This window comes from Siphateles boraxobius, unplaced genomic scaffold (genome assembly GCF_051911475.1).
Source record: "Siphateles boraxobius isolate OS27281-9 unplaced genomic scaffold, OSU_SipBor_1 6, whole genome shotgun sequence".
In the NCBI taxonomy this organism is placed as follows: domain Eukaryota; kingdom Metazoa; phylum Chordata; class Actinopteri; order Cypriniformes; family Leuciscidae; genus Siphateles; species Siphateles boraxobius.
The window spans coordinates 12,062,259-12,088,641 of record NW_027509186.1 but is presented as its reverse complement, the minus strand read 5'-3'; the positions used below and the strand labels follow the sequence as shown (position 1 = coordinate 12,088,641).

Below are 26,383 nucleotides of genomic sequence, written 5' to 3'. Positions count from 1 at the left end.
TTTTTTTCTTTTTTTCTGGCCAAATTATTAAAACAACCAAATCTTAAGAGTAATTTGCTGTGAATCGCAACGTTGCATGCAACTTAGACAATTCAATAAACTTACAGGTTTTATTGATTATCTAGGTCTACACTTGTAGCTATCTCATCTCTTTCCAATTAGACTGGCAGTAGGCTAAACGTTATATGTCAGTCTGATTTATTTTGCCATTAATGGAATGTGGAATAAACATTGGGGTGTTTTAGTTGCTAACCCCACTGGTCAGTACAGGCACGTCTTTATGGCACATTTAAGTTTATTCGGCAAATGCATCGTAGTTGCGCATTCGTAGCCTATACCGAATAAAAACACCCACATCATAGGCCTACTTTTTTATTCGCATTTGGAAGTTCTATTCCCATCTTTCTTACAGTACCTTATTTTTTAATGAGACATCGCGCATAAGATGCATCAAATTAAAAACTCTCAATTCCGATGTCCAACGCGCCTGATGCTCATGCATCAATATTAAAACCTAAGTTCAAATGGCCAAAATACTGACTAGGCTGATAGACAGGACACTAGGGTTTGTACACAGCCAGTGCGTTTGTCAAATTTGGTCATAACTCAAAACAATTGACTCTTTCAGTTTTATATGACAGAGAAAAGTTGGGCGATCGCTATCAGACGTAGTTGCGCAGCGCTTTTGCGCTCTCGACGCCACAACATGCAGTTTCTCTTCCTTTGTCGTTTGCGTTTCGAAGTGTTCGCAGATCTGGGTGTTGCTCACTAAAGAAACAGAAAGTGAAGCAGCTGTCAGACTGGAGAACAGAGAGACGCATCTCCACACACTCCGCTTGGATACAGAAGATCAACGCGGATAAACGTGTTTGAGGATGGAGGTATGATTTTGTTTTATGTATCTGTTACTTTTTGTCCCTGGGTCCTGAATTTTTTTATTGTTGTTTTCTGCGCAAGACATAATATGAATACTAGTAGGCTAGCTTAGTTTTGTAGTATGAATCCAGCTGGTTTGATAACAGTAAGAAATTAAATCAAATGTCTGTCACATGTGTTTGTATTGACATTTAGGCATTAATTTAACAACACTATTATGAATCATCGTATAATCATCTAATAATCATATGCCTAATAGTAGCCTATATACTGTAATAGTATTATTATGACATTTCAAACTGCATGAATGTGCTTTAATGACCTGTCAAGCCTTGTTGCAATAATGTTTGTTAATTTAAATACTAAGAGTATGGACAGTTTAAGGATTGCTGCTTAAATTTATAAAGCTCCCTCTGATGGCACCCTCCTGGTATTATTATTATTATTATTATTATTTTAAAGAAACTAAAAATATATATTTATAGGAAATGAAAGAAGGTTTGTGTCTTTAGGTTAGCCCTGGTACTGTAATCCTTTGATTTGGACCCAGATGTCCTCCAAAATGTGTTTAACCTTAAATCTCAGTTAGACCACAGTGGCTAAAGACACGTGCTGGTAAAATGACTGCTCAGACATATTACCACAAAGTGAGGAAGGAAGGGCCGTCTGCAGAATATCTTGCTCTGTCTGTGTGAAAAAGCACGAGCTTTGATTTTCCTCTTAGCCTCAGGCATTAAAGTTCCTCACGCGGCGTGTGACGCTCGGGTTGTTACTTCTGCAAGTGTAATCAAAGAGCATTCAACTCTTTTCTTGGAGTTAATCTTAAAAGGCTGGTAAAAGGGATGTGAAAAGAGGAGGTATCTGCTTTCCCACAGAAAGTACATGTCTGCACTACCATCAAAATGTTTCTAATTATGATCCTAAAAACCTATCTAAAGGCTTTTGGTTATAGGACTGGAATTAGTTTCTTAAACATATTTGCCTGTACTGTGTCAAAAAAACAAAAACAAAAAAACAGATGGAGCGAACAGAAAGAGAGCAGCCAACAAATGTCAAGTAACTTCTTCAATAATGTTTAACCTATCATGAATATTAAGGATTACATAATGCAAGGGCGTAGATTTGGTTTGAACCTTTGGTGTGTTTTTTGCAAAATATTTTTTTGTGGTAGCTTACCTACCCACACATGCAAAGTTTATTACCGTGATTGATTAATAATTCACGTAATTCATTGTTTTGCGTAGGAAACAGGAATTAAGTATTTTATATTATTTAGGCATCTGCAACCTTTTTAGTTTGACAATTTTCTTCACTTAACTTCTACTTCTAACTCCACTTAACATTTTCTTCAATTGAAAAGGCCGGTTTCCTATACTCTTAACAGATAGGCTATTGTTTTCATTTCTTCAGGCTCTTAATGATCTTTTTGGATATCAGAAAGCCAGGTTTTTCCCTGATATCAGACATCATTAGAACAGAGCACATTTTATCAGAGAAAACTATAGCTTGGTCCATAATTCATGAAGGTCCAGAGTTTAAAGCTCTGGATTCTCTCTCATTACCATGCTTTTAGGCCAATGTTTGTCGATTAGAGCGTTTCACACAAACCTTATTATTGGCTGGTGACTCACACACCACTCATGCAAAATTAAATACAACAGGCTTCCATCATGTTTCCATTAAACATGGTATTAAACGCATAGATCGAAGTCCAGATATTACTTCTGCAAACGTTTACGACATAATGTGAAATATGCGAGGCTTCAGTGAATTGCAGTGTTGCCACCATGTTGTGGAGACGCTGTTTGTTTACCACTGTGAAATCTTCTGCTCAAGTCAAGCTTGTGAAGTTGATTGTAATCGATTGGCTTGGTCATCCGCACTTTCAGAATCTGACTGACGCTCGAGCTGATACAGTAAATCCGATGACATTATAAACGGTACTTAACCGCTGACAAAATGGGATATCAATTAAACTTTGCTGCATATACTATACAGTATAAGCGATTAAAAAAAAAAACCTGGTGCTACTTTATTAGAGAAAAAAGAAAAAATGCTGTTCCTTCCCTTTTGCTAAATAGATAGCAAAACTTCAACACCCATAATGGACTGGGCATGTTACCATCCAAGGCCACTCCCACCAGTCTGCTATGGATACACTTACTAGAGTCAAATACCACCTTGCATAAGTAGGAAATACTTCTTAGCAAACTTTTAGTCATAATGGCATTGACTTGAATTGTTCCCGGTGCAAGAATTCAAAGAGTAAACGTTTAGCGGGAGTGAGTTACTTTCGGTTTCCAGTGAAGGATCCAGTGCGTTGTGGGCAGCGGCTAAAGACTGCAAAGAGTCGTAAATGCAGAGAGAACAGCGCAACAGGACATCTGAAAAACATCTGTGTTTATAGTCAACATTTCAAACTAGATGACCACGAACACAGTGTTTTAGGTCAAACGGAAAGGGGGAAAACTGAAGAAATCTGCCGGTCTGTCAGTTGCACCCGAAGCAAAACACTGTGTTCAGGTAATAAAGCTGTTGCCATAGTGTTCCACTTTCATCATAATGCTGTTTAAAGATTAGATAAAGTATGATACAAATTTAAGTGATAAATCTGCCCTTACAAACACTGTTCTGTTAATAACCCTCTGTGGATCCGACTGTACCTGGGCGGGGATATAAAAATGCAGAAGTATAATCTGTAGTTTTCATTAAAATTAAACTTTAACTGTTTGTGTTTACAAAAGCCTTGGAATCTTAAGCTTTCAATTATGGTAAGGAGCGTTACGTTTACGACACGTGCTTGAGTTTTTGGCCAATCACTGCACATTAGGTCAGCTAGCCAATCAGAGCACCCTGGGCTTTCCAGAAGGAGGGGCTTTCTGTTTCTCAGGCAGACTGGGAATAGAGGTGCTGCAATAATGTACAGTATGTGAAAAATACGTTTTTTAACAATAAAGCATGGTAAAAAATAATGAACTTTTGCAATCGCATTATATGGCCCGTTTAAAATTGTTGTCTGCCTATTGGAATTTAAATATTGCCATGTTGAATTGAATTTGTTAAAAATAAAATGACTAAAAGGACAGTCAGTTGAATTATGGGTAAGGGTCAAAGTTAATAATGGTTTGGATACAACATGAGGGATTCTGTCCTCTGTAGTCATGCATCAGAGGATTAAAAAACATCACAGATGCATATTTTGGTTACAGACTTCCCATACTTCTGTCTGTGCTTCCATTGTTACTATTATTCTAAAATGTAGAAATTGGTCATAATGAACAAGAAGGGGTGTCCAAACCTTTGTTTTGTGCTACTAGTGTACAATGAAAGCCTCAGTGTGTTCATTTTCAATGCCTGGAAAGTTTACATTGATGAGTGAGAGGAAGAGAGAGAGTGAAGGATGACTGAGAGAGGAAACACATGGCAGGTTCATTTCCATGAGGGAAAGCTCTTTACAAAGCACAACTACACAAGCTAGTAGATGAATTTAAAGAGAAAAGAAGGGCTTCACAGAGTCACAGCACTGCGGATGCAAGACCATGTGAGAAAGATGAGGAAAATCCCACATGCCATTACGCTTAGAGAACGGGGAGTCCCCTCTGCTTGAGTGTGTTGGATCTTCATGTTGAGGAAGAAGGAAAGCGAACACAATGTAACTGAAGATGTAATAAAGTAGGCTGGGTTTGCCAAATATATGGGCCATATGTTATATTAAGTAATATTTAGTAAGCCAACAATATTACAAGTGCTATTGGAAGCTGCCACCGTTACAGAGTGTACACTGCCTCAAATGCAATTAATCATAAGAGCACCTGTTATTTGCTACAAATATAGATGGATGGAAGTTTAAAGAAACAGTTCATGAAAAAATGTATATTAAAAAATAAGCTTTCTTATGCTAAAAAAAAAAAACCATCAGCTGTGGTTGCCAGAACTTTACCGTAAAAAAATATGGTGGCAACATTTTAGGTTTTACAGATTTAACTTAAATTTACAGTAAAAATTGTGTATTTCATTAACTGATATAACGTTAATAAACCCATTAGATTTATTACAGTGTTTCACAGTTTATATTAAGTGAACTTACCGTTAACCAAGTAACAGGTTTTTACTGTAGCAGTCTTTTACAGTTTAAATTACGATCATTTTTACAGTCTGTAATATTTACTCCTATTATTCCACATGCCATTCCAAATCTGTATGACTTTCTCTCTTCAGTGAAACACAAAAGGACAATGACCTGTTCGATCTTGTGAAGTCATATAATAGCTTTGTGATCAACACATTAAAGCCTGAAAGAGTTTGGTTTGTGTTGTTGACATGTCTAGAAGACACTGTGTTCTGCGCTGTGAAAACAAATCCACTTTGCAACACTTCAAAAGAATGAGGAGTAATTAATACGGTAAAACCGATATCATTGTTACTGTTCGTATCACTGTGTATCCAAAGGAAGAGGAAGTTACAGAGCTGATATTCAGTTATGGTAACGGGCGTTTTGTTTTCCGACACATGATGTAAGCGGTCAACCAATCACAACAGACTGGGTCATCTGACCAATCAGAGCAGAGTAGGCTTTCAGAAGGGAGGGGTTTAGAGAGAACGAATCCTTCATCGAGCCGTTTTAGGCACTGTAAGAAAAGAGGTGATGCTCCAATGTATATTATGAGAAGTGTTTTTTTGACCCAGGATGCATGTAAAACTATTGTAGGAGACCTCTGAAACTAAATAAGGAGCTTTTAAATAGCATAATAAGGGCACAAAACTTCAGCTTTGAATAGAAAAAAACGGGGTTGAAGCTGTAGATATTTAATAAATAAAGAATAAACATTCTGTCCAGCTTATCTTTAGTATTATACAACTTGTCTTTGCTGTCAAACATTGGTATTAATTCCTGTTGTACACCTTGTCATTGCTGTAATGTTCCCTCCTGTCAGGCCTCATGATGTGGTAGCTGTTTATCCCAATGCTTTGAGTGATGTAACACACAGAGAGCCTTTGTAAAAACACAAGCTGTGTGCCTGAAAGGCCGGCAAAGGCAGTGGAAAAGTGTGATCTTACGATGATGTAAAATTCAAACACTCATGTTTTCCTGGAATGGTTGAGAGGTAGACTTACATGTCTGTTCTCATAGTATTAAGACATTATGACCATATTACTCGAGTTTTAGCCCACAAGACCACTCAACCAGAGGGAATCAGTCCAGATTACTTATGAATTAATTATGTAAAATCCATTCTCTTTACCTCATTTAAACACCATTTCTTCAGGTTTTTTTGTGTGTATATGGTCCATATTTTTTTCTTTTACATCATATATAATGTATATCCTCATGACCCCAATGGGTTTGAACCTTGGCTGAACTCTCTGAGGTGTGCGTCCAGAAAGCATGAATTAAAGAAAATGCCATTATCTGCATCATGTGTCTACTAATAGTGTTCACTCTTCGACAAAGACTCTTTTTAAGAGCGCTCCACTGTGCAGGACATCATAGTGTACCATGAGGTCAGCTGTAACATTTTCTAGCACATGATTTAGAGACTTACAAAAAGTACTGTTGTGGTACCATGGTATAAGTATGGTATGTCAAATAGTCTATCATGGTACTTTTCAAGCAGGTCTGGCAAACCTGGAAAGTGTCCATTTAGCATTTACATTCATCTCAGTGGAACCTTTACCTTTAGATAAACAAAAAAACAAAATCACTGGAAAAATTGAGAAAAAAGTGGAAAAATCACTGTAATCCATTGCCTGTAGTGGTTTATTGCTGTAATAAATCATGATAAGTCACTGTTTATAGTGTAAATTGTAATGCATTGTCTGGGTATTTCACAAAACCATAGGCAATTTATTTTTTTTTCTGTGGTATCCTCTTGCGCTAATTTACGCCCTTCCAAAGGAAGACGATAATCTGAGATATGACCGATGTTGTGTCTGGTGCTCTGGAGCAGGAGTTTCAGCTGTCCCTGGTTGTTGGATCATCTTTTGATTGTGATTTGGTTGCTTTTTTTGCCAGTCAGAGAAACATCTGCTCAAGTAGGGCAGTCCTGTGGGACACTTAGTGGTTAACATGACATTAGAAGGAACAATACTTCTAAAGCATTTATTAATCTTAATTAATATTAATTTCAACATTTACTAAAACATTATTAAAATCAAAGTTTGTATTTGTTAACATTGGTTAACCCACTGTGAACTAACATGAACAAACAATGAACGGCTGTATTTTTATTACTTAACATTAACAAAAATTAAAGGGATAGTTCACCCAAAAATAAAAATTCTGTCAGTATTTACTCGCCCTCATGTTGTTCCAACCCCGTAAGACTTTCGTTCATCTTCGAGACACAAATTAAGATATTTTTGATGAAATCTGAGAGCTGGATCACTCCTTCATAGGCTGCTAGGTAATTGATATCTGCCGAAAAAGAAAAGTTATTAAAGACATCGTTAAAATAGTCCAAGTGACTACAGTGGCTCAACCATAAATTTATCAAGCGACGAGAATATTTTTGTGCGCAAAAAGAAAAACAAAAATAGCAACTTTATTCAACTATTCATTTTCTTCTGTGTTGGCCTCTGGTGTGAGTTCACGAGAGCGCCACGACGCATGCGCGAGAACTGAGAAGATCCAAGAGCCTCTCTTCCGTTCAGTGACACGTGAAACGAATGCTTATACAATGTTCAGAATAATAATTAAAGAGCCATTCAGTACTGTAATGCCAATGTGTCATGCAAAGCGATTCATTTAAACTATAGTCTTACAGACAGATCTATACAGTCTATAGCCTCACATATACTTTATAATCAAACTATCATAATAAGAGTGTAATTTTAATGACCTCATCTGTCAACCTGATGCCGGTGAATTGCAAAGCTTGTGCAAACATACTATTATCGCTACGATCAGATGCTTTCCTAACTGCTTTTTTGGTTGATGTGTGTTTATTTTGTTATTGAGAGGAAAGCGTGCATCACATATTTACATATTCTTCTAAACGTCGCTCTCAGCAACGTGAATGCCGTCTGGATGTTCGTTGAACATATATGTGTCGCTAATATTTTGATGGTCCCTTTTACACATTCTGTTGACTATACGTAACTTTGCACCAACATGTCTACTAACTGTTATTCGAGTATTAGTAGAGTATTAGTAGACTGGTAGGGTTAGGGTTAGATTAAGTTGACATGTTCTTGAAAAGTTACTTATAGTCAGTAGAATGTCTGTTGGAGGACCATCACAATAAAGAGTTAGCAGATATTAAACAGCCAGTCTACTAATACTCTAATGAGAGTTAGTAGAAACAGGTGTAACATTACTTATAGTCAACAGCATGTTCAAAAGGGACCATCAAAATAAAGTATTACCTGTAGTCCCAGTAGGCTACACTTAAAGATGTACAACTCATGTCCTACTTATGTAAGTAGGTTAAAAACACTCAAAATATTTTAAAAAATTCAAATTAATTATACATTTTAACTTGCACATTTATGCTTTCAAATAAATATTTTCATTTAATTGTATTTAACATGCCTAATTAAGTGTCATAATGCGAAATTGTACTTGTTTTTAATAAGGGCAGATATCAATATGCTAATCTAAAGAAGAATGGGTGGCGCCTTTTAATTTTTTTTTTTTAATCTTGCTAAATCCAGATGATTTATATACTTTACCCAAAAATGTAAAATGTATAATCATTTACTCATCCTCATTCAATATCTAATTATTGGTTAAAATTATTTCATAATTTAAAAAACAAACAAACAAAACACTCAGTATTATAAGCCAGAAATTAGTCAATTTTCTGTATAGAGTTATGTTAATAAGCAAATAAAGCTGCAGGCCTAAAAGTTTCCATAATGTTTCCATAAAATGTCCAATACGTTAAAGTTACAGTATTGTATTCATGAATACACAGTGTGTATTCCCAGTGCTTCTCATTCCACAAACTGCACAAGATCTTTCTCCACTGACACGGTTTTGCTCGATGATCACTGACCCAGACCCTCATGAGCCGGTCCGTGGTTTATTTCTCAGGCCACAACAGCCTAAAATAGAGCTTTCTGTACTCCCACTCCCAGAGTGAGCCCATAATTCCCACCCATCCTACAGACTTATCCAAACACAGGGTTCAAATCATCTCCGGCTTACTCATTTACTGCTCATACTTTGTGTGTCTTTTTTGTTCAACACATTTTACTCTTTTAATTGGAACTGAATGTTTTGGCAAAAATCAACTTGACTATAATAAGTTCATGTACATTCCTTATGCTACAAATCTCATTTAATTATAATAATAATATTTTTTTAAACAAATACAAATAAATGAGAGAATTATTTTTACTCTGAATTTTTACAAAAAAACAACAAGATATGGATGCTTGTTTCCACCACAGAAACTAACTTGCAATCGCGCGTTTATATCTCGCAATTCAGAATTTGAGACTTTTTTCTCAAAAAACAAACAAACTTGCAATTGTGAATTATACAGTCCGAATTGCGAGATATAAACTGACAATTGCGACCAAGTTTGAATTATCTTTTAATATTTTTGATATTTGTTTTTTTTTTGTTTTAATACTTTTGAATACATCTTTTATTTTTTGTATTCCGTGATGAAAATAAGTTGAAGTTTCCATTAAAACTAACATGGGTGGGTTAAGAAAAAAGCATCAAACAAATTCTTTCCTCGTTATGAAGTTTACCCTTTTTTACAGTGGCTTTGTTTTCGAGGGACAGGAAAGAGTTAACAATTATGGGCGCCAAAATAATGAGTCAAGGCGAGGGTGGTCTCCGGGGAATTCTGCTTATCATGGGTGAAGGAAAGGAACTGCAGGAAATGGAGGGAAGTGGATCGGGGGAAACACGTCTTCTTTCTGTGCGTGTAAGCACTAATGTTCAGAAAGTGTGTGATATTTAGTCAGAGTGTGTGTTTTTGTAGCTGGAGGAAGCAAAGTGAGTGGGGTCAACATGTGCTAATTAAATAAAGAGTTATTAAAATGTGGAATGTGTGTATATTTGGGAGATTTGAGAAGAATGCTGTGGGAGAGACGCGTTTATGTTTGCAAAGCCTGGCAGAGACACACTGAGAGAAAAAGACAAGTGTGCAATTAGAAGAACTAGTGCTCACACTTGTGTATGAGGCTTTGAAGCATACTCTGACTAAGGCTTTTATGAAAAATGTTCTTCATTTTTCGATGAAACACTGATATGTTCCTCGTGATGAGAAAGATAGAGACTCCCCCAGGCTGTAAGTGTGATGCTGGTCAGCTGTGTTGCTGATAAACTAAACCGTATTTGTTCTTTGATGCAATGCAAGAATGCAATACTACTGCATATTACAAAGTATATACAATGTATTAAAAAAAGTATATAACAGTATGCAGTGTAAACATAAACATGACCAAAAGCGATATGTAGTGGTTAACGGATAACAGTGGTTATTCGTGGATTTTTCATATACGGAGAAATTATGTATAGATGTTTCCACCTAAAATAAAAATTGCAACTTTATATTTCACAATTGCAACGTTTCTTTCTCTGTATTGCAACTTTATTTCTGTCAATTAAAAATGTAGCTCTCCAAATTGTGACTTTATGTTTTGTCTTAAAAAAAAAGAAAAGAACATTCTTAAGAAGATTTTTTGGGAATGCAAAATTCATTCTTATGTTAGAAAATAAGAAGAAATTGGTGAATCCGAAATAATAAATAGAATGTTTAATGATTGCAATAAATCTCATGGGAGTGATCAGGGTGTTTTATGCCTGATAATTGCAACTTTATATCTCACAATTGCGACTTTTCTCATAATTGCATGACAGAATCATGACTTTATATCTCACAATTACAAATGTTTATCTGATAATTATGACTTTATCTCTCACAATTATCTCACAATTACAAATGTATATGTCCTAATTATTACTTTATATCTCACAATTATCTCACATTTACAAATGTATATCTCCTAATTATGACTGTAAATCTCACATTAGCAACTTTATATCTCATAGTTGTATCATGTTTTCCCTCATAATTGTGGCTTTATATCTTTGTATATGCCAATTTGTGACTATATCACAGTTTCACATCATGTTGTCTATATTTCTCACATTTGGATTCTCAAACCTCTGATTAAAAATGAGTCTGGTTAAATGTTGAGAATAATCTGATTAAATAATAGAAATCACTGCTAATTGTGCTTTCAGATACTATACTGAATACACACTGCAGAAATACAGCGGTAATGTGTTTTCCGTCAAACATCGCTGTGCTTCTGCTGTCACCATTTCTTACCCTTGAAAGGCCTTTCATTTTCCAGTTGCTGTTAAGTAAGAAAACATGTCTAGTAAAAACAAGCACATGCTGAATTTGGAGGCCATTGTTGCATCATACTTGTCTTATGTAATGGAGCCATGTGTAAAATGAGAAAGTAGGGTGTGTGCTTCCCCCCGCAAGCTTCATCGCCCGTGTTTGGTGGTCTGAGCTTCACTACAGGCCCTGTGGGTCCAATAAAGTGAGATCAGGAAACCACATCAGAGAAGAACATCCAGCAAACGCTCTGCTTCTCTGTTTGCAGGAGGACGCTGCCGTCAAGCCGTCAGTGGCTCAGCTGGCTGGAAGACTCAAAGGTCACGCACTGCCAATGCCAGGAAACATGGAGGTAGTGGGACATCTGACGTCTTTCTGTTGGTCTCTTATTGGTTGTTCCTAAACAAAATTATATTTGTTTTTATTCATATGTTCATAATGCAAAGTTTTGGCGAAATAAACATTGAGGAAAGGTTCAAAAACAACAATGTTTGCCACTGAAATGTCATAATCAAGACTTTCAAGCAGTGATCATGTATTATATAGCTTATGTTACTGAATTGCAGGTGAAATCTATGAGGAGACCCCCATGTTCTCTGGTGATAAACAACCAAAAAGATGAAGAACATGAACTAGAAAAGGTGCGCATGTAACTTTACTGACATATCGACACTCAGGAAAGTAAAAATAAACTAGTGATTTTTTTTCATGCCAGACTAGCAGTATATGAGTTATAGATAAATATAGTTGATTTTTTTCTCAGTAAAATGTTCAATTATTAATACAGAACAGAACTTCAGTTTTAATGGGCTGTTTACATGACAGAATTTTCAAGTAAAAACGGAAAACTTTTTATGCCTTTTTGGTCGTTCATTTACACGAAAGTTGCGTTCTGAGGCCATGAAAACCCAAACTTTTGAAAACGGGTTTCAAATTGCAAGTTTTTGAAAACATTACCGTTATCGTCTCCTTGTAAACTACAAAAATGTGCGTCATGCGCATGTGTATTACGTCATCGCCATCTACCGGCCTGGTTTGAATAATACATGAGTATGAGTTTTTAGTCTTTTTCACGGATCCGTGTGAACGAGGATCATTTTGACAACGTTGTCAACTGTATGCAAAATTTTCAAAAAAGCAAAGGAAAAACGTTTCCGTCTTTAGTACATCATTGTCATGTAAATGTAAGTTTACTGTGTTAGATATTAGGGTACAATTACACAAAAATGATGTAGTAAAAAAGGGAAAGTTTTTCCTTGTGTTTTTGCATTCACGATCCCCACTCAAGCGGATCTGGAAAAGCACTTATAAACGCTGCATTCTGCTGCCAGGCCAGTAGTTGGCGATGTCACTTTGTAAAGAAACACTGCTCACCTTTAGACTGAACAAGTAATGCGTATGCGCATGACGTTACCGTTTTCACAAATTGCATATTTATAGTTTACAAAGAGGTGATAATGGTATTGTTTCGAAAACTTGCACTTTGTTACCAGTTTTCAAAAGTTTGTGTATTCAGGCCCCCAAAATGCAATTGTCGTGTAAATGAACGGCCAAAACACATTAAATAGTTTCTGTTTTTAGTTGAAAACGGTGCCTTGTAAACGGCCTCTTGGTAATTGATCAATGTTAAAACACTTCTTATACTCTAGCTTTTTGCCAGTTTATAGTGAATATAAAATGGTCTCATTCAACATGTCTTTTAAATAACTGATTTTTCTGGTACAGAAGTCGTTTAACTCTCCTCATCCTCCCAAGATGAAGTTAAAGAGTTCACCCCTCATAGAAAAACTGCAGGTGAGATCTCTGCCTGTTATCCATTTCATACAAGATCTTTTCAGGTTTCAGGTTCAAGATTATTTTCAGCACAAGTTTATGATTTGCATTTGAAAGATGCCATCCCAGCAGCATTTTTAGGCACTTATCAATTTCACGTATCATTTCCGAAGTCATCTTTCATACAGGAAACAGGAAATCTGTTGCATCTTAAAGCAATTTGCTTGATTATATTGTTTAAAGCATCCTGTATGTATGCTGGGAATTGTTTGCCTTTTCAGTGTATTTTAGGTGCATATGCAGCATTAATGGGAGTCTTTTCACATCATTTCTTTGGTAACACTTTATTTCGATAGTCCACTATCTAAACTAACATGTAGTAGCAAAGTTATAGTTAGTCGAATCTGAAGTGAACTATCGAAATAAAGTGTACCCTTTTTTGTGTAAAAGGCCAATTTGTTGTCTAACTTTAACACCAAAATACCAAATTGTGTCTATCCTGCTGTTACATTTATGAAGCTAATATCCAGATATAATATGCATACTATACATAGAATGCAAATGCCATTTTTCTACTTTGACGTAATATATAATTAAACAAATGTATCATCTTCCTTAAATCATTATTTTATTAAACTGCCAAAATGTGAAAACTGGACACCCTTGCACACATTTTCTTAAGACTCGTAGGTGGTATACAGTGTATATCGTGACGTTTTCATTATTGCAAACAAAGCCAAGGTTTTTATGCAACTCTTCTGCCTCCTAGAGTTTAAACTGTGCGACTGCAAGGCTAATACCCGCACCTAAACCCCACACAGCATCTCTCTGAGAGGTGTTTAGTTAGTTTGACCTGTCATTGGTCTGTGGAATACATCTGCTCATGAAAGGGACGGGTCCGCAACGTCTCCTCCAATTGGCTCAGACAAGGAATGTAATGAGATAAGGGCTTATCCAGTGCAGTGAGTGCTGAGCTAGACTCCACTATAGCAGCCATCAGCCAGTCATGGGACAAAAGGGTTGCCGTTTCTCTCTCTTCCTGTTCTCTCCTGCACAGGTAGGAGATATTCATTTCGGATAAGGCTCTTTTATTTTACAGTGCAAGAAGAGCTCAATCAAGCCTTCTTTTGTGGTGTTTTAAGTTGATGTTAATTAGTGCAATATATCCATTTCACTTCAGGATAATAGCCTAAATCACCTGAACGTTAGGAGTTAGATAATTTGTCGGGTTTCTAGTTTGTTGAGATTATTCTGATTTATCTTAGGCAGCACCGGTGGAATATAAACTAGTCCAGTAGCCTATGAAAGAGGTCAAACATGGGTAAGACAGTATCTGTGTGTGTGGTCAAGAAGATTATTTGAAAAACTTAGATAATATTATTAATGGTCTGAAGAATGTCTTTTAATCGCCATTTATAATTTTTTTTTATAAAATGTTTAAGTGTCCGCGCAAATTCTACTGACACTGTCGCACTGATATTCATTTCTTTGATTTTTGTGTATTTGATTAATAAAAAATATTCTTTAAAAATATAAATATACCCTAGTGAATTTATATATATTCAATAAATAACCTTTTTTTCACCATATATATTTTATTTCAGTTAACGTTTGTTTGTATTCTGGTTTAAGTTTTAGTTAACGAATATAATCATGCCTTGACCACATCAGTTTCTTATACACTATGTCTTTAGCAACACACTGTTCTCTGAGCCACCAAACATAATTAATAAGTAAGGTAATTCTTCATATAATTCCTACAATTTTATGTTGTCTTATCATCAGTAAGTTGCATTATGTTTATATCTGCATTCTATCATCCTCTACTCTCTATATATTGACCTTTTAAAAGCCCATATCAGTTGACCACTGGCTTTTGCAGGAGCTTTAAACACACTTTCTTCTCTCTTTCAGGCCAATCTTTCTCTCCCTCCGACTGTCCTGCTCTCCCCACCCAAAAGTGTCGAGTCTAAAGAGCCACCCACTTCGCCCTGTCCCGTCAGTCCCAGCCGCTCCGTGAGCTCCACCCTGCAGCCCATTCATCTGTCCTGTGAAGACGAGGCGCCGGTTAGCTTCGAGCAGCCTGTCGAGGGCACTCCGCTGCCCAGCATCAACAAGGTCACCTAGCTTAATGTCACTTTCAAATGCAACAAAATACATTTGAAATGGTTTGGGAACTTACCTACAATGTGACACAAACCTGTCTTTCAGAATGAAGATTTGGTTCAGATAAAGAAGTGACATTCACTTACATTCAGTACAAAATATTTACACTACTTAAAACATGGCTGATACAAATTCTTCAGAACAGTGGAAATGTACGGTGCCCCTAAAGGGACACAGTGATGGCAACATAATAATAATAATAATAATAATAATAATAATAAGATGGGAGGAAAATGCAAAGTTTCACCGGGTAAAGCAATGCTTTTTGAGAGAATACAATTTTTCTTGCGGTAACGTAATACTTTTGCGAGAGAACGCAAATTTTTATGGGAAATGCAATACTTTTGAGAGAAAACGTAAAGTTTCATGGGGGGAACGCAATACTTTTGCGAGAGAATACACATTTTCTTGAGGTAATTCAATACTTTTGCAAGAGAACGCAAAGTTTTATGGGGGAACGCAATACTTTTGAGATATAACAAAGTTTCATGGGGGAACGCAATACTTTTGCGAGAGAATACACATTTTCTTGAGGTAATTCAATACTTTTGCGAGAGAACGCAAATTTTTATGGGAAACGCAATACTTTTGAGAGAAAACGTAAAGTTCCCTTTCGAAGGGAACTCAACAATACGTCAACGACGCTATGGGGGAACGCCTCAGGCGTGACAGGTGTCTGAAATCACTATCAAATCACGTCAATCATATTGACCGGCGACAGCCCGTGAATCATTAGCGTGAATGATTAACGTGCGACCTGGAAGTATAAAGGGGCGCCTTGCAAACATGACAAATCATCTCATCGTCTTCAGGGACTGTCTGTTTGAAAACGCTACTCAATGAAACGGTAAGAAAATGAAATGTACAGCACACGAGTGTGTTTTTTCCTGCCTGGGAGAAGAGCGCGCACGAGAGGTTCTCGAGGGAATCCTCTGTGTGAACTGTGAGCGTTTTTCTCTTAAAACGCTCCGCTCTCGTCTGGCCCTCTTCTCGAGTGAAGGGGGTTCAACGTCTGGTCCGCGTGGTCCCGCTCGTGCCGAGGCAGAGCGGCGACTTGCATCATGGGCTTCCAGATAGAGCTCTTCGATCATCTTGAGAGTCCTGTAAACCTCTCAAATGATTCGACGGCTGACGAGGGCGAACTGCAGACACCAATGGTTTCCTGCAGTTGCTGCTCTTCAGGACGAGCAGGAGATGGCTGAGGAGGTTTATAATCAGGTAGATCCTGAACCCTCTCAGCCACCCTGCCCCGTGTATGCAGACCTGGTGGATGTTGTGGAGCGCGCCGCCAACAGGCTGTAGCTGCCATGGCGACGCGCTAGAGGAGAGACCGCTCGCGGTAGGCTAAAAAAAAAATGGCGATCGGTTTCTCCCCTGTCATACACACCAGCTCAGGTGAGCCTTCCATTCCTTCCTGATCTTCACACGTAGATCGAGAGGGCATGGAAGAGCCCATGCTCTGCCCGTATTCACCGACATCAGCGGGTTAATTTCGCTGATGTTGAGGGGATCGCAGAGCATGGGTATGTGTCGATGCCGCCCATTTGACGAGTCGTTTGCGAACTATCTCGTGTCTGGGCAGGCGTCGACACTGAGAGCTCCAACCCTGCCATCCAAACCGCTAAAGTCAACAGCACGCTTGAATGGCAGAGCATACACGACAGCGGTTCAGGCTGGTGCTTCCCTGCACACTATGGCGGTGCTGCAGGCATATCAGGCCGACCTGCTGCAGGATCCTGCATACCGCTGAGATCCGGTTCCACACCCAGGCAGGCGGGAGGGCCTGGCCCTTCACGGTCCGAGGACCGTAGACAGGGCCAGAGAGCCAGTGTCGCCTCTCGTGCGCCCCCTCCGTGGAGGAACAGGGCGCAGGAGAGGCGTGACTCCCGCAAGAAGAGGGATCTGAGGGAGGTTATCCAACACAAGCGCACACAGTGTCGCTGATGGATAATCTCCCCGGAGGGCTTCATTAAAAAGAAATCCAGCCCTCTCCTCTCTTCTGACTCCCCAGACGTTCATTACATCAGGCCTGGGGCTGGGCCTATGATAAGAACGATGTTCCAATGGCCCGCCTAGGCTTGGCTAGTAGAAACGCCTCTTTCAGGCATGTAAAGTGGTGGACCCCAGGGTCATAAAGAACTATCTGGCGAGTCTTCACTCCGCACGCCGCAGGTGAGCTGACTGGTCTTTTAAGAGTAATTTTAATTTTTTGTGAATTAAAATTCCGAGATGTATCTCTCTACAGACCTCGTTCCCTGTATAGAGCTATGGGGTCATGTCAAGGTAATAAGGTAAGAGAAGTTTCCTGGATCATTAGGGCCCTGAAGTTCCCCGTTAGGTGGCCAGAACGATAACTATGTTAGCCTTCGGGCTGTTAGCCACCTCAGGGTAGAGTAGTTGGTCTCTCTCTTAGAAATTTTTACTTAGAGTGTTGACTGACGCTAGAGCTTCAGATAGATCTTATATCCGGCCCACGGGTCCGTTGACTTCTTCCTGAGTATTTCGCCCCTTGAGCTCTGTTTGGGTTTCATTAGGCTGAGCGATTCTGCAGCCCTTTGTATGGAATAATACAGACTATATTCTTTAGTAAGGCTGTGGCTCCTCCGAGCCCTCAGATTGATCTATGCTTGCAGGCTGGCCCTCACCAGGGCCGCCTCTGTAGCTGGCCTAGGCTCGGCCAGGGATAATAGAGGCGCTCTGCTAAAAATTTTAGCATTTCTTCCTCTGACCCTTCACTGTGTGAATGTTGGTTTATAGCATCCCTGTATAAACAGCCTCCTCCCGTGGGAGTCGTTAGGCCAAGGCCCGCCCCCTTCTCTGCATTCTGGGGTGACTAGAGTAATGCAGCGTGGTGCTGAGGATGGTTTGTAAGGACATGGTAGGCCTCAAACAGGCCTCCGTGGTATATATGTCTTTATTGAGCAGGGTTAGGCCGTCTTTCGCTTCACGAAGAAGACTGGGTTTCCTGCCCGACCCTGCCATGCAGAACTGGCCTATGGATTTAGGCCGCCAGTTTAGGCTTCACTCACCTCGCTGAGCTACTGCTCGAGCGCTAGGTTGTAGGTGGTTGGCTTTCATTCAAGCCCCACTCCCCTAGGTTGGGCACAGATACATTTCTGTCACCACTAGAGCCGCTGGCAGGCCCGCACCCTGATAACCTCAGGGTGAGGTGTGAGTATTCCCCTGTGATACAGGGTAGGTCTGAGTACTTCACTCCCAGTTCTGTTTTATCCCACCTCGCACCACTATGGCTCGGGTCGAGTATGAAGTAAGCTTCACTTCTTTTTTGGTCGAAGTACGCTCCCCTGAAGCCAGAGCATTGCCCTGAGCTGACGCCCATGCATAGATGGTAGGCCCCTGACTAACTGGGGCCTCCGTTGAGGCAGAGTGGCGTATGTTGTACTCCCCTTGTTTTAAGGGTACTAGCTTTCTTGCGGAGTACACTGCCATGGGCAATGTGATTAGGCACCAGGATGCTGTAGGCGCCATTAGGTAGTAGGCCTCAGCAGGCCTCCTTGATTGGACAGCCCCCCAGAGGGCACTGTAGGCCAGCTCACTTTACGTGGTTGGCCTTGGTGGTTCGGGCAGTTGACTCACTGATGGGTAGTAGGCCTTAAACTGGCCTCCTCGGAGGTGAGTCCCAACATTGTGGGACATACCTTATAGCGCTACTGGAAGCCCATTAGTGAATTATGCTGTGTAGTATGGTTTCCAACAGTGTACTTTATGGCAGAATATGACTTGCTATTAGCTAGTAGGCCCGACCAGGCCTCCCTGATAGGCGAGTCCCCAGCTGGCTGGCCTTAGCAGGCCACCTTATACTTTCACCCGGACTCAGGGCTCAAAGCTACCAGTGAGTTCCCACAGATAGTGGTGACCAGGTGGTAGGCCTCACCAGGCCTCCCTGAAGATGAGCTCCCCACATACCGTGGTTGTAAGGTAGCAGGCCTCACCGGGCCTCCCTGAAGGTGAGTTCCCACGTACTGTGGTTATCAGGTAGTAGGCCTCACGTGCCTCCCTAAGTGATCAGGTAGTAGGCCTCTCCGGGCCTCCCTGTAACGCTCCCTAGTGGTGCTGGGTTTATGAAGCTAGTGGTCTCTTGCTATCAGTTTCAGCTAGCCTTAATAGGCAGCTGCTGAAGGCGAGCTTGCGCCCTGGCTCGCTAAAGTGTTCATTCTCTGCTAAAGGTTCCCTCCCGAAACCTTTTCTGCCTACAGCCTGGTTTGCCTATCAGGCAGACCGTGTGCTCCCCTCATGAGGGTCTCTTTGAGCATGCGGCTTCCTGAGTCTGGTCAGACGGTCGTAGGCCTCTCGTGAGGCCTCCCAGTTAGATCAGCCCTTAGGCCTTCACAGGCCTCCTCAGTGTTTTGAAACACAGACACTGGGTTGATCCGTGGATCGAGTAGAGAAACTCCCCTCGCTAGCAAGGGTCGGAAAGCACTATGCTGAGTCATACTCTCCGGGATATCCCGTCTCTGAGATCCGGGCAGAGTGGTTCACTGCCAGCTTCGCAGTCCCTCGGGTTGGATGCCTTACTTAAGGCATTTGTCCAGAGGCTCTGTCTTCAGACAGACAGGATTTGGCCAGACTAAGTGTCTATGTACTGGCGCCAGGTCAGGCCGTCCTGGTGGCATTTCGGGGTGAGTACGTTCCCCTGAATAGTGACTGGCTGGGGTTCCCTTGGGTTCCCTAGCCACATTCCCTAGAAGGGACCCCTTCTAATTGGAAGCTGAGGTTCCAGGCCCGGAGCCGGCCCAGGTAGACCTTTCATTTAACCATGTTTATGAAGGTTTTTTCTGTGAGGCTGTAGCTTGGGCTATGACCGTAGGGAATGCTGTCACTGACAGCCCAGTGTGACCTGAGGGTGAGTGGTTCTAGCGTTTCATTTGAAGTTGCTGGTTCTGACAGTTGTCACTGCCACTTGGCATGCACTCCCCTTAGCATGGCGGCGTTGGTATATCGTTCCCCATAGCGTCGTTGACGTATTGTTGAGTTCCCTTCGAAAGGGAACGTCTCAGGTTACGACTGTAACCTATGTTCCCTGAGAACAGGGAACGAGACAATACGTCTCCCTGCCATGCCGCGGGGCTTGCCTACCGTACAGTCCCTTCAGACGATAAGGTGATTTGTCATGTTTGCAAGGCGCCCCTTTATACTTCCAGGTCGCACGTTAATCATTCACGCTAATGATTCACGGGCTGTCGCCGGTCAATATGATTGACGTGATTTGATAGTGATTTCAGACACCTGTCACGCCTGAGGCGTTCCCCCATAGCGTCGTTGACGTATTGTCTCGTTCCCTGTTCTCAGGGAACATAGGTTACAGTCGTAACCTGAGACGTTTCATGGGGGGAACGCAATACTTTTGCGAGAGAATACACATTTTCTTGAGGTAATTCAATACTTTTGCAAGAGAACGCAAAGTTTTATGGGGGAACGCAATACTTTTGAGAAATAACAAAGTTTCATGGGGGAACGCAATACTTTTGCGAGAGAATACACATTTTCTTGAGGTAATTCAATACTTTTGCAAGAGAATTCAAATTTTCTTTGGGTAATGTATTACTTTTGAGAGAAAACGCAAAGTTTCATGGGAAAACGCAATACTTTTGGAGATAATGTTAAGTTTCATGGGGGAACTCAAAAAACACGTTTGTTTCATGGGGAAACGCAAAACTTTTGTGAGAGAACGCAAAGGTAGGTTCATTGGGGAACAAAATACTTTTGCAAGAGAATAACATTTTTCTTGGGGTAACGCAATACTTTTGCGAGAGATTGCAAATTTTTATGGGGGAACACAATACTACCTTGTATTTTTGCAATAAAACTGAAAGTTTTACTCCCATCTAATTTTTTCCCCATCAATATTTAAATATATAAGTATATGAATAACAAACACGCTAGGATAGCATCAGATTAGGATAGCATCAGTAAATAATAACTGGTACTTTGCAAGGCTGTAATCACATAATACAGTTTATGACAGTGGGGGATTAAATTAAGTATAACTGGTCATTGAAAACCTGTATTTGTTGCAAACTAATGTAATGGCAAAACCTGATCTCTTGAAAGTTCAGCGCTTGCTTTTTCTTGAGAATCTGTGATGTGTGCAGAACGAGATCTGATGATATCAGCATGAAGGTGCACGTCCCTTCCCTTGCAGCAAGTACCGTGTGCTTAAGCTCTGAGTAAGCCAATAGAGACAGTCCATGCACTGCGCGAGGACATAACAGGGTTTTAGAGCTGTAATCCAATCAGGTCATTTCTGCATCTCACCATCTGTAGGCTACCTCTCATAAGAGTATTCACAAGAGAAGCAAGTCATGATAGGTGTCGTTTGTACTCTGTTAAAGGAGTATTTAGCTCCTGAACTATGCTGTATGGTTATGCATTGAAAACTATATCCCACAATGCATTTGGCCTCAACTTAACCTTACAATTTCAGTGTGACAAAAAAATTGGTTGTAATATCAACTACCGGTACGAATTTAAACTTTTCTTTGACATTCTGAAATATTTATCATTGCTTATTTCATACTGCATCATGTACTGATCTTGATTTCACTAAGTACAACATGTTCCTGGATCAACATTTTTGTTTATCCTGGAACAACATTCCAATCAACCAATCAGATTTGAGGGACAAGTTTACAGTTTATGTCAAGTTTAGGCTTACAACCAGGTTATGTGCTTCTACATCAGTGTCATTCACATATAATTTCACTTTGATTTTAGGGAGAAGTTATGGATAGGGTTAGATTTAGGGTTAGGGGTAGGGTTATGATTACATTTTCATTCCAGGATCAACAAAACATGTCTTACTTGGCAAAATCACAGCGACCCTTAATGTGAAACAGGCAGTATTCCAACTAACAGGGAACATTCTCAGGACTTTGGCTAACGTTGTCAAGGTTCTTTCAATTATAAACTATTATTATTTCAGTAACGTTGATAAAATGCTTGTTCAAAGTTATCTGGTCTTTAACAATGTTCTCAGACGTTAGCATAAAATCTTTTATTAAAATCTATTTTCATAAATTTTTCATTAAATAAAACTGAAACGTTTTAGTTTTAGTTTAGTTTTAGTATTATTTTTTAAATGTTACTTTTTCAGAACGTTCATAGAACATTAAAAAATAACGTCTCAATAATGTTTGCAAAATTCTAAAATGGAATGTTCCCTTAAATTCGCCAAAACAAGAAAAAACTTAACATTTTGAACATTCAGAAATGTGGAAATACCGTATATCGTATATACTGTATATCCCTTATGTTTCAGCAATCATGTTGTGCCTGTTTTCTGAATCAGAAAGAATTATGCCAGATTTGCAAATAAATCTCTCTGTTAATCATAGCTGACCGACAGGTTTGCAAAAAGGCCTGAATTTGTTTATGATTCAGTTTGCTTATGTCTAGAAACACCCCTGATGTAGTGTTCACTGCTCTGTCCAGTATGCTAGGATTTCATTATACATAGTTTACTGTAGGTTGTCAATGGTTACTCTGTGGTGGTGATGGCGCAGTGGATAAGACACATGCCTTTGGTGTGAGGGATCTGAGTTTGAATCCACTGTGAGACACCTGAGCAAGACACTTAACCCCAAGTTGCTCCAGAGGCGTGCGACCTCTGAAATATAGCAATTGTAAGTCGCTTTGGATAAAAGCGTCAGCTAAATGAATAAATGTAAATGTACACTGAGTCCAGGTTTAACATAAATCTACTAAATCCTGTTTTTGTTGTATGTCCTTCAAATCTAGTATAATCCAATGTGAGTCCTGTCAGTGTAGAGCAACACAACAGCTCTGTCTGCAAATGATAGGTGAAGAAGATAGGTAGAGAACAATTGTGAGAATAAATGTGCTTTTATTTCACTTAGTACTGAAAGTATTGATAAAAATAGTTTAGTGCAATTTTTAAGGCCCATTACCACAGAAAACCTCACAGTCTAAATGTCATATTAATGCGCATTTATTTTTGCAATGAATGACTCAATACATTTAGTCCTGGTAAATCATAAATGCTTGGTTACAGCCTTCATTTCACCCAATATTTGTGTATTTGTATGCTTTCAGAGTATTGTTTTGTTAGCTTAGCAATATGCTAATGCAAAAGTGCTGGAATCAATTGGGGCTATTTGTGTGGCACGTGGAGTTGCGGCCGATGTAAAGTGATTAATATATTAGGTTCTGTCCTATGGCAGCTGACTAAGTTTTGGAACAACAGTTGCAGTTTGTAGTTTATTAAACTTGTGTATGGAATCAACTTGTACTCGGCTAGTCTGATTTTGTGTATTCACTCCACAGAGTCGAGCTAGGCTGTCTTTCAAGCGACGGCTGCCCACAAGGCTACACAGGAAGTCAGCATGTGACGAGGCAAAAGTGAATGAAGGATATGACTCTCCGTTTCAACCAGATACTCAACTTCAGAATGGGGATGAAGGGGAACTGATTGGTGGGCCTTTGCGGGAGAATACAGCAGATAAAACAGACTCTGCTCAACCCACCAATGACCCACAGCAGGAAAAAAACAGGACAGATGTATCCCAAGATGTATCCCAAGACAACGAGTGGACTGAAGTAACCCATAAAGGAAAAGTGGAAGAAGTAACTGAGGGAGGATTTGAACCTTCTGACTTTACACGGGCCCAAGAGGAAGAGAAGGAAGAGACAGAAGAGGACAGGGCAGAAGTCAAAGAGGACAAGGAAGTGCTGGATGCACAGAATAACTCAGAATAGACCTAATAGGCCAAAGCTCATCAAAATGGATTATTTTGCAAGATAAGCATTGCTTTGGCAACTCGAATTGTGGGACGTTTATTCCAGACGACAGACGAATTAACAGAGTTTCTAAAAAACAGACTCCAGGATGGAGGAAGAGGGACTCTGTCTGTCTGAATGCCAGGACTGAATTCTTCTCCCTTAGGATTGTGGATTTGGGGACTTAATATTGCTAAAGTAAATTTCACACAAAAGGTTAGATGTTATCAATTCATCCTCATGGCATTTTACCTTTTGGCGAGTTGGCGGTGAATTTGTACAGTCTCATTTGTACGTTTTCGTATGATCTGTTTACGCCTCACTGTGGGTTATCGGTTTAAGGATGGACCTTCATGCTTACTTTTTTCTAAAACGTGTTTTCGTACAAATTACATTGTATTATTCATACGAATTTGTCCCAAAATGGAAAATAATTATGTTTTCTCAAGAGGTCGGATTGGATTTGAGTTTCTATTTATACTCTAGGGTTACTCATATGCCTCGATTTTATTGCTTTCTTATGCTTTGTGTTGGATTCAACTTGTGTTGGATTCTTATTTGTTGTTCAGATAATGAGAACACTTTCAGCTTTGGAGAGCATTCTCCATTTTGAAAGCACTTTTCGAGCCTTTACCCTATATGAATGATCATGTTATTTAGATTAGGACTGAAATAAGTGTTTTAAAATATCTCACATGCCTCTGTGACAGGCCCAGGCTCTGTAAATAGCAAAAAACAGGGCCGGCCTGCACTTTTTTGGACAGTAAGAAAACTAACCAGTCAGAAACGTACTGTACCTGTCAATCATTTTGAGTGTTTGGGTTCGCCGACATTGGTTTGGCTTGAGGGTTTATGGAGGTTTATGTGTAATGGAAGTTGAAAAATCAGAAGCCAATGGTTATTGAACTTTTCTTTATTGTTAAATCTTGCGAGCATGGTAAACGAGCTAAATGCAAACAAAATAGTGGCAGAGATATTGCAAAAGCCAAATTTACCTGCAGTCTCCATTGCTATGCAAAAAATATTGTATTTTTAAATGAAAAAGCCTGAGATGTATCACTGTGACTGCAACGCTACTGTACTGCAATTACCTTTTATTATCCGTATAAGACTGAATAAAGAGCTTTATTTACGCTTACTAGATGCTTTCCTTTATTACATACAGCTGTAATTTAGCGTGAACGGTTTGTAATTGTTAATCTTGAACAATTATATTTGCTCTTTTTTCATAGTTCTTTAAAGTTGTCATTTACTCACCCCATTGACAACTTTTTTTCAAGAGTTATTTTGCAGAATGGCTTTTTTCAATACAATGAAAGTTAAAAATCTCAAAAAATCTCTTAAATATCAATAGATTTTCCATTGAAATATTACATATCACAATGGCAATTGTGATTGATTGGGCACAAGACAAGTGAAAACCAATGGATTAACTTTGGTTTGATGTCTTGCCATGGTGTATTTGAATGAGTTCAAATTAATTTGGACTTATAGGGATATTCACCCAAAACTAAACATGTCATCAAGTTGTGCCAAACCTGTATGAATTTTGCTGAACACAAAAGGAAGGTATTTTTTTGAAGATTATGGGAAAACAAACAAGTTGATGGGCCCCATTGACTTCCATTGAGGTTAAAAATAAAATAATAAAATTACTATGGAAATAAATGGGGCCCATCAAATGTTTACGGAAACCCTGAACCACAACGTAAATAAAAATTAAGAGAATAATTCGTAGCATTTCGAGAAAAAAGTTGAAATATTTCGACAATAAAGTCAAAATGTTTTGACAATATAGTCGAAATTAAAGTCAAAATATTTTCAGAATAAATTCGAAATATTTCGAGATTACAGTCAAAATATTTTGAGTTTTAAGTCGACACATTACGAGAATATGAGAATATGAGAAAGTCGTCATATTTTGAGAATAACAAATTACAAGAATTCAGTCTTCCGTAGAAGTTGTGTTCTTTTTTTTGTAAAGAAATGCGCTCATGGAGTCGAACTGCCTCGGACATGGATCCAAACATAATATAGCTTTAAAATTTAACTTTTATCTGGGCTTTCAACAAAGGTAATTCTACAGGTGCATAAAGCATTTACGGTGAAGAGTGAGACAGTAAGGTTACTATTGTTCTCGACCCAAATGTCGTGCCTATTAATACACGAGCACGAATACTCCGTCAGAGGAGGTAGGCCTACCACAATCCTGGTCCAAACATGTGGCACATTGACTCGTAGGCTATACGTGTCTTTGTGTTCGTTTACCTACCCATATTTTCCAAAATATGTTCTTTTGTGTTCAGCAAAAGAAAGAAATTCATACAGGTTTGGTACAACTTGAGGTTGAGAAAATGATGACAGAAGTTTCATATTTGGGTGAACAATCCCTTTAAATACAAGTCTCTTTCTCGCACAAAGCTGTTGCTTCAGAAGAATAGCGCAAAGGTTGTGAAAACACTCGAAATGAGAAAGTGACTGAATTTTCATTACTGGTTAAA

At 39.2% G+C, this 26,383-nt stretch overlaps 1 protein-coding gene across 1 annotated transcript; it reads left to right on the top strand.

Moving 5' to 3' along the window:
* Nucleotides 1–334: 334 nt before the first annotated feature.
* LOC143715889 (capZ-interacting protein) lies at nt 335–25,020 on the top strand. The gene is made up of 6 exons (XM_077207746.1): nt 335–881; nt 11,455–11,538; nt 11,753–11,827; nt 12,912–12,980; nt 14,874–15,077; nt 23,430–25,020. The coding sequence occupies exons 1-6, from the start codon at nt 876–878 to the stop codon at nt 23,859–23,861; spliced, it is 870 nt and encodes a 289-aa protein (XP_077063861.1). The 5' UTR covers nt 335–875; the 3' UTR covers nt 23,862–25,020.
* The last annotated feature ends 1,363 nt before the right edge of the window (nt 25,021–26,383 follow it).

What these genes read in the sequence shown, in the direction of transcription:
- LOC143715889 (XM_077207746.1), top strand. An exon ending in AAGAACATGAACTAGAAAAG is followed by an intron (nt 11,828 to 12,911) that starts GTGCGCATGTAA and finishes TTTCTGGTACAG; the next exon opens with AAGTCGTTTAACTCTCCTCA. An exon ending in CGCTGCCCAGCATCAACAAG is followed by an intron (nt 15,078 to 23,429) that starts GTCACCTAGCTT and finishes TTCACTCCACAG; the next exon opens with AGTCGAGCTAGGCTGTCTTT.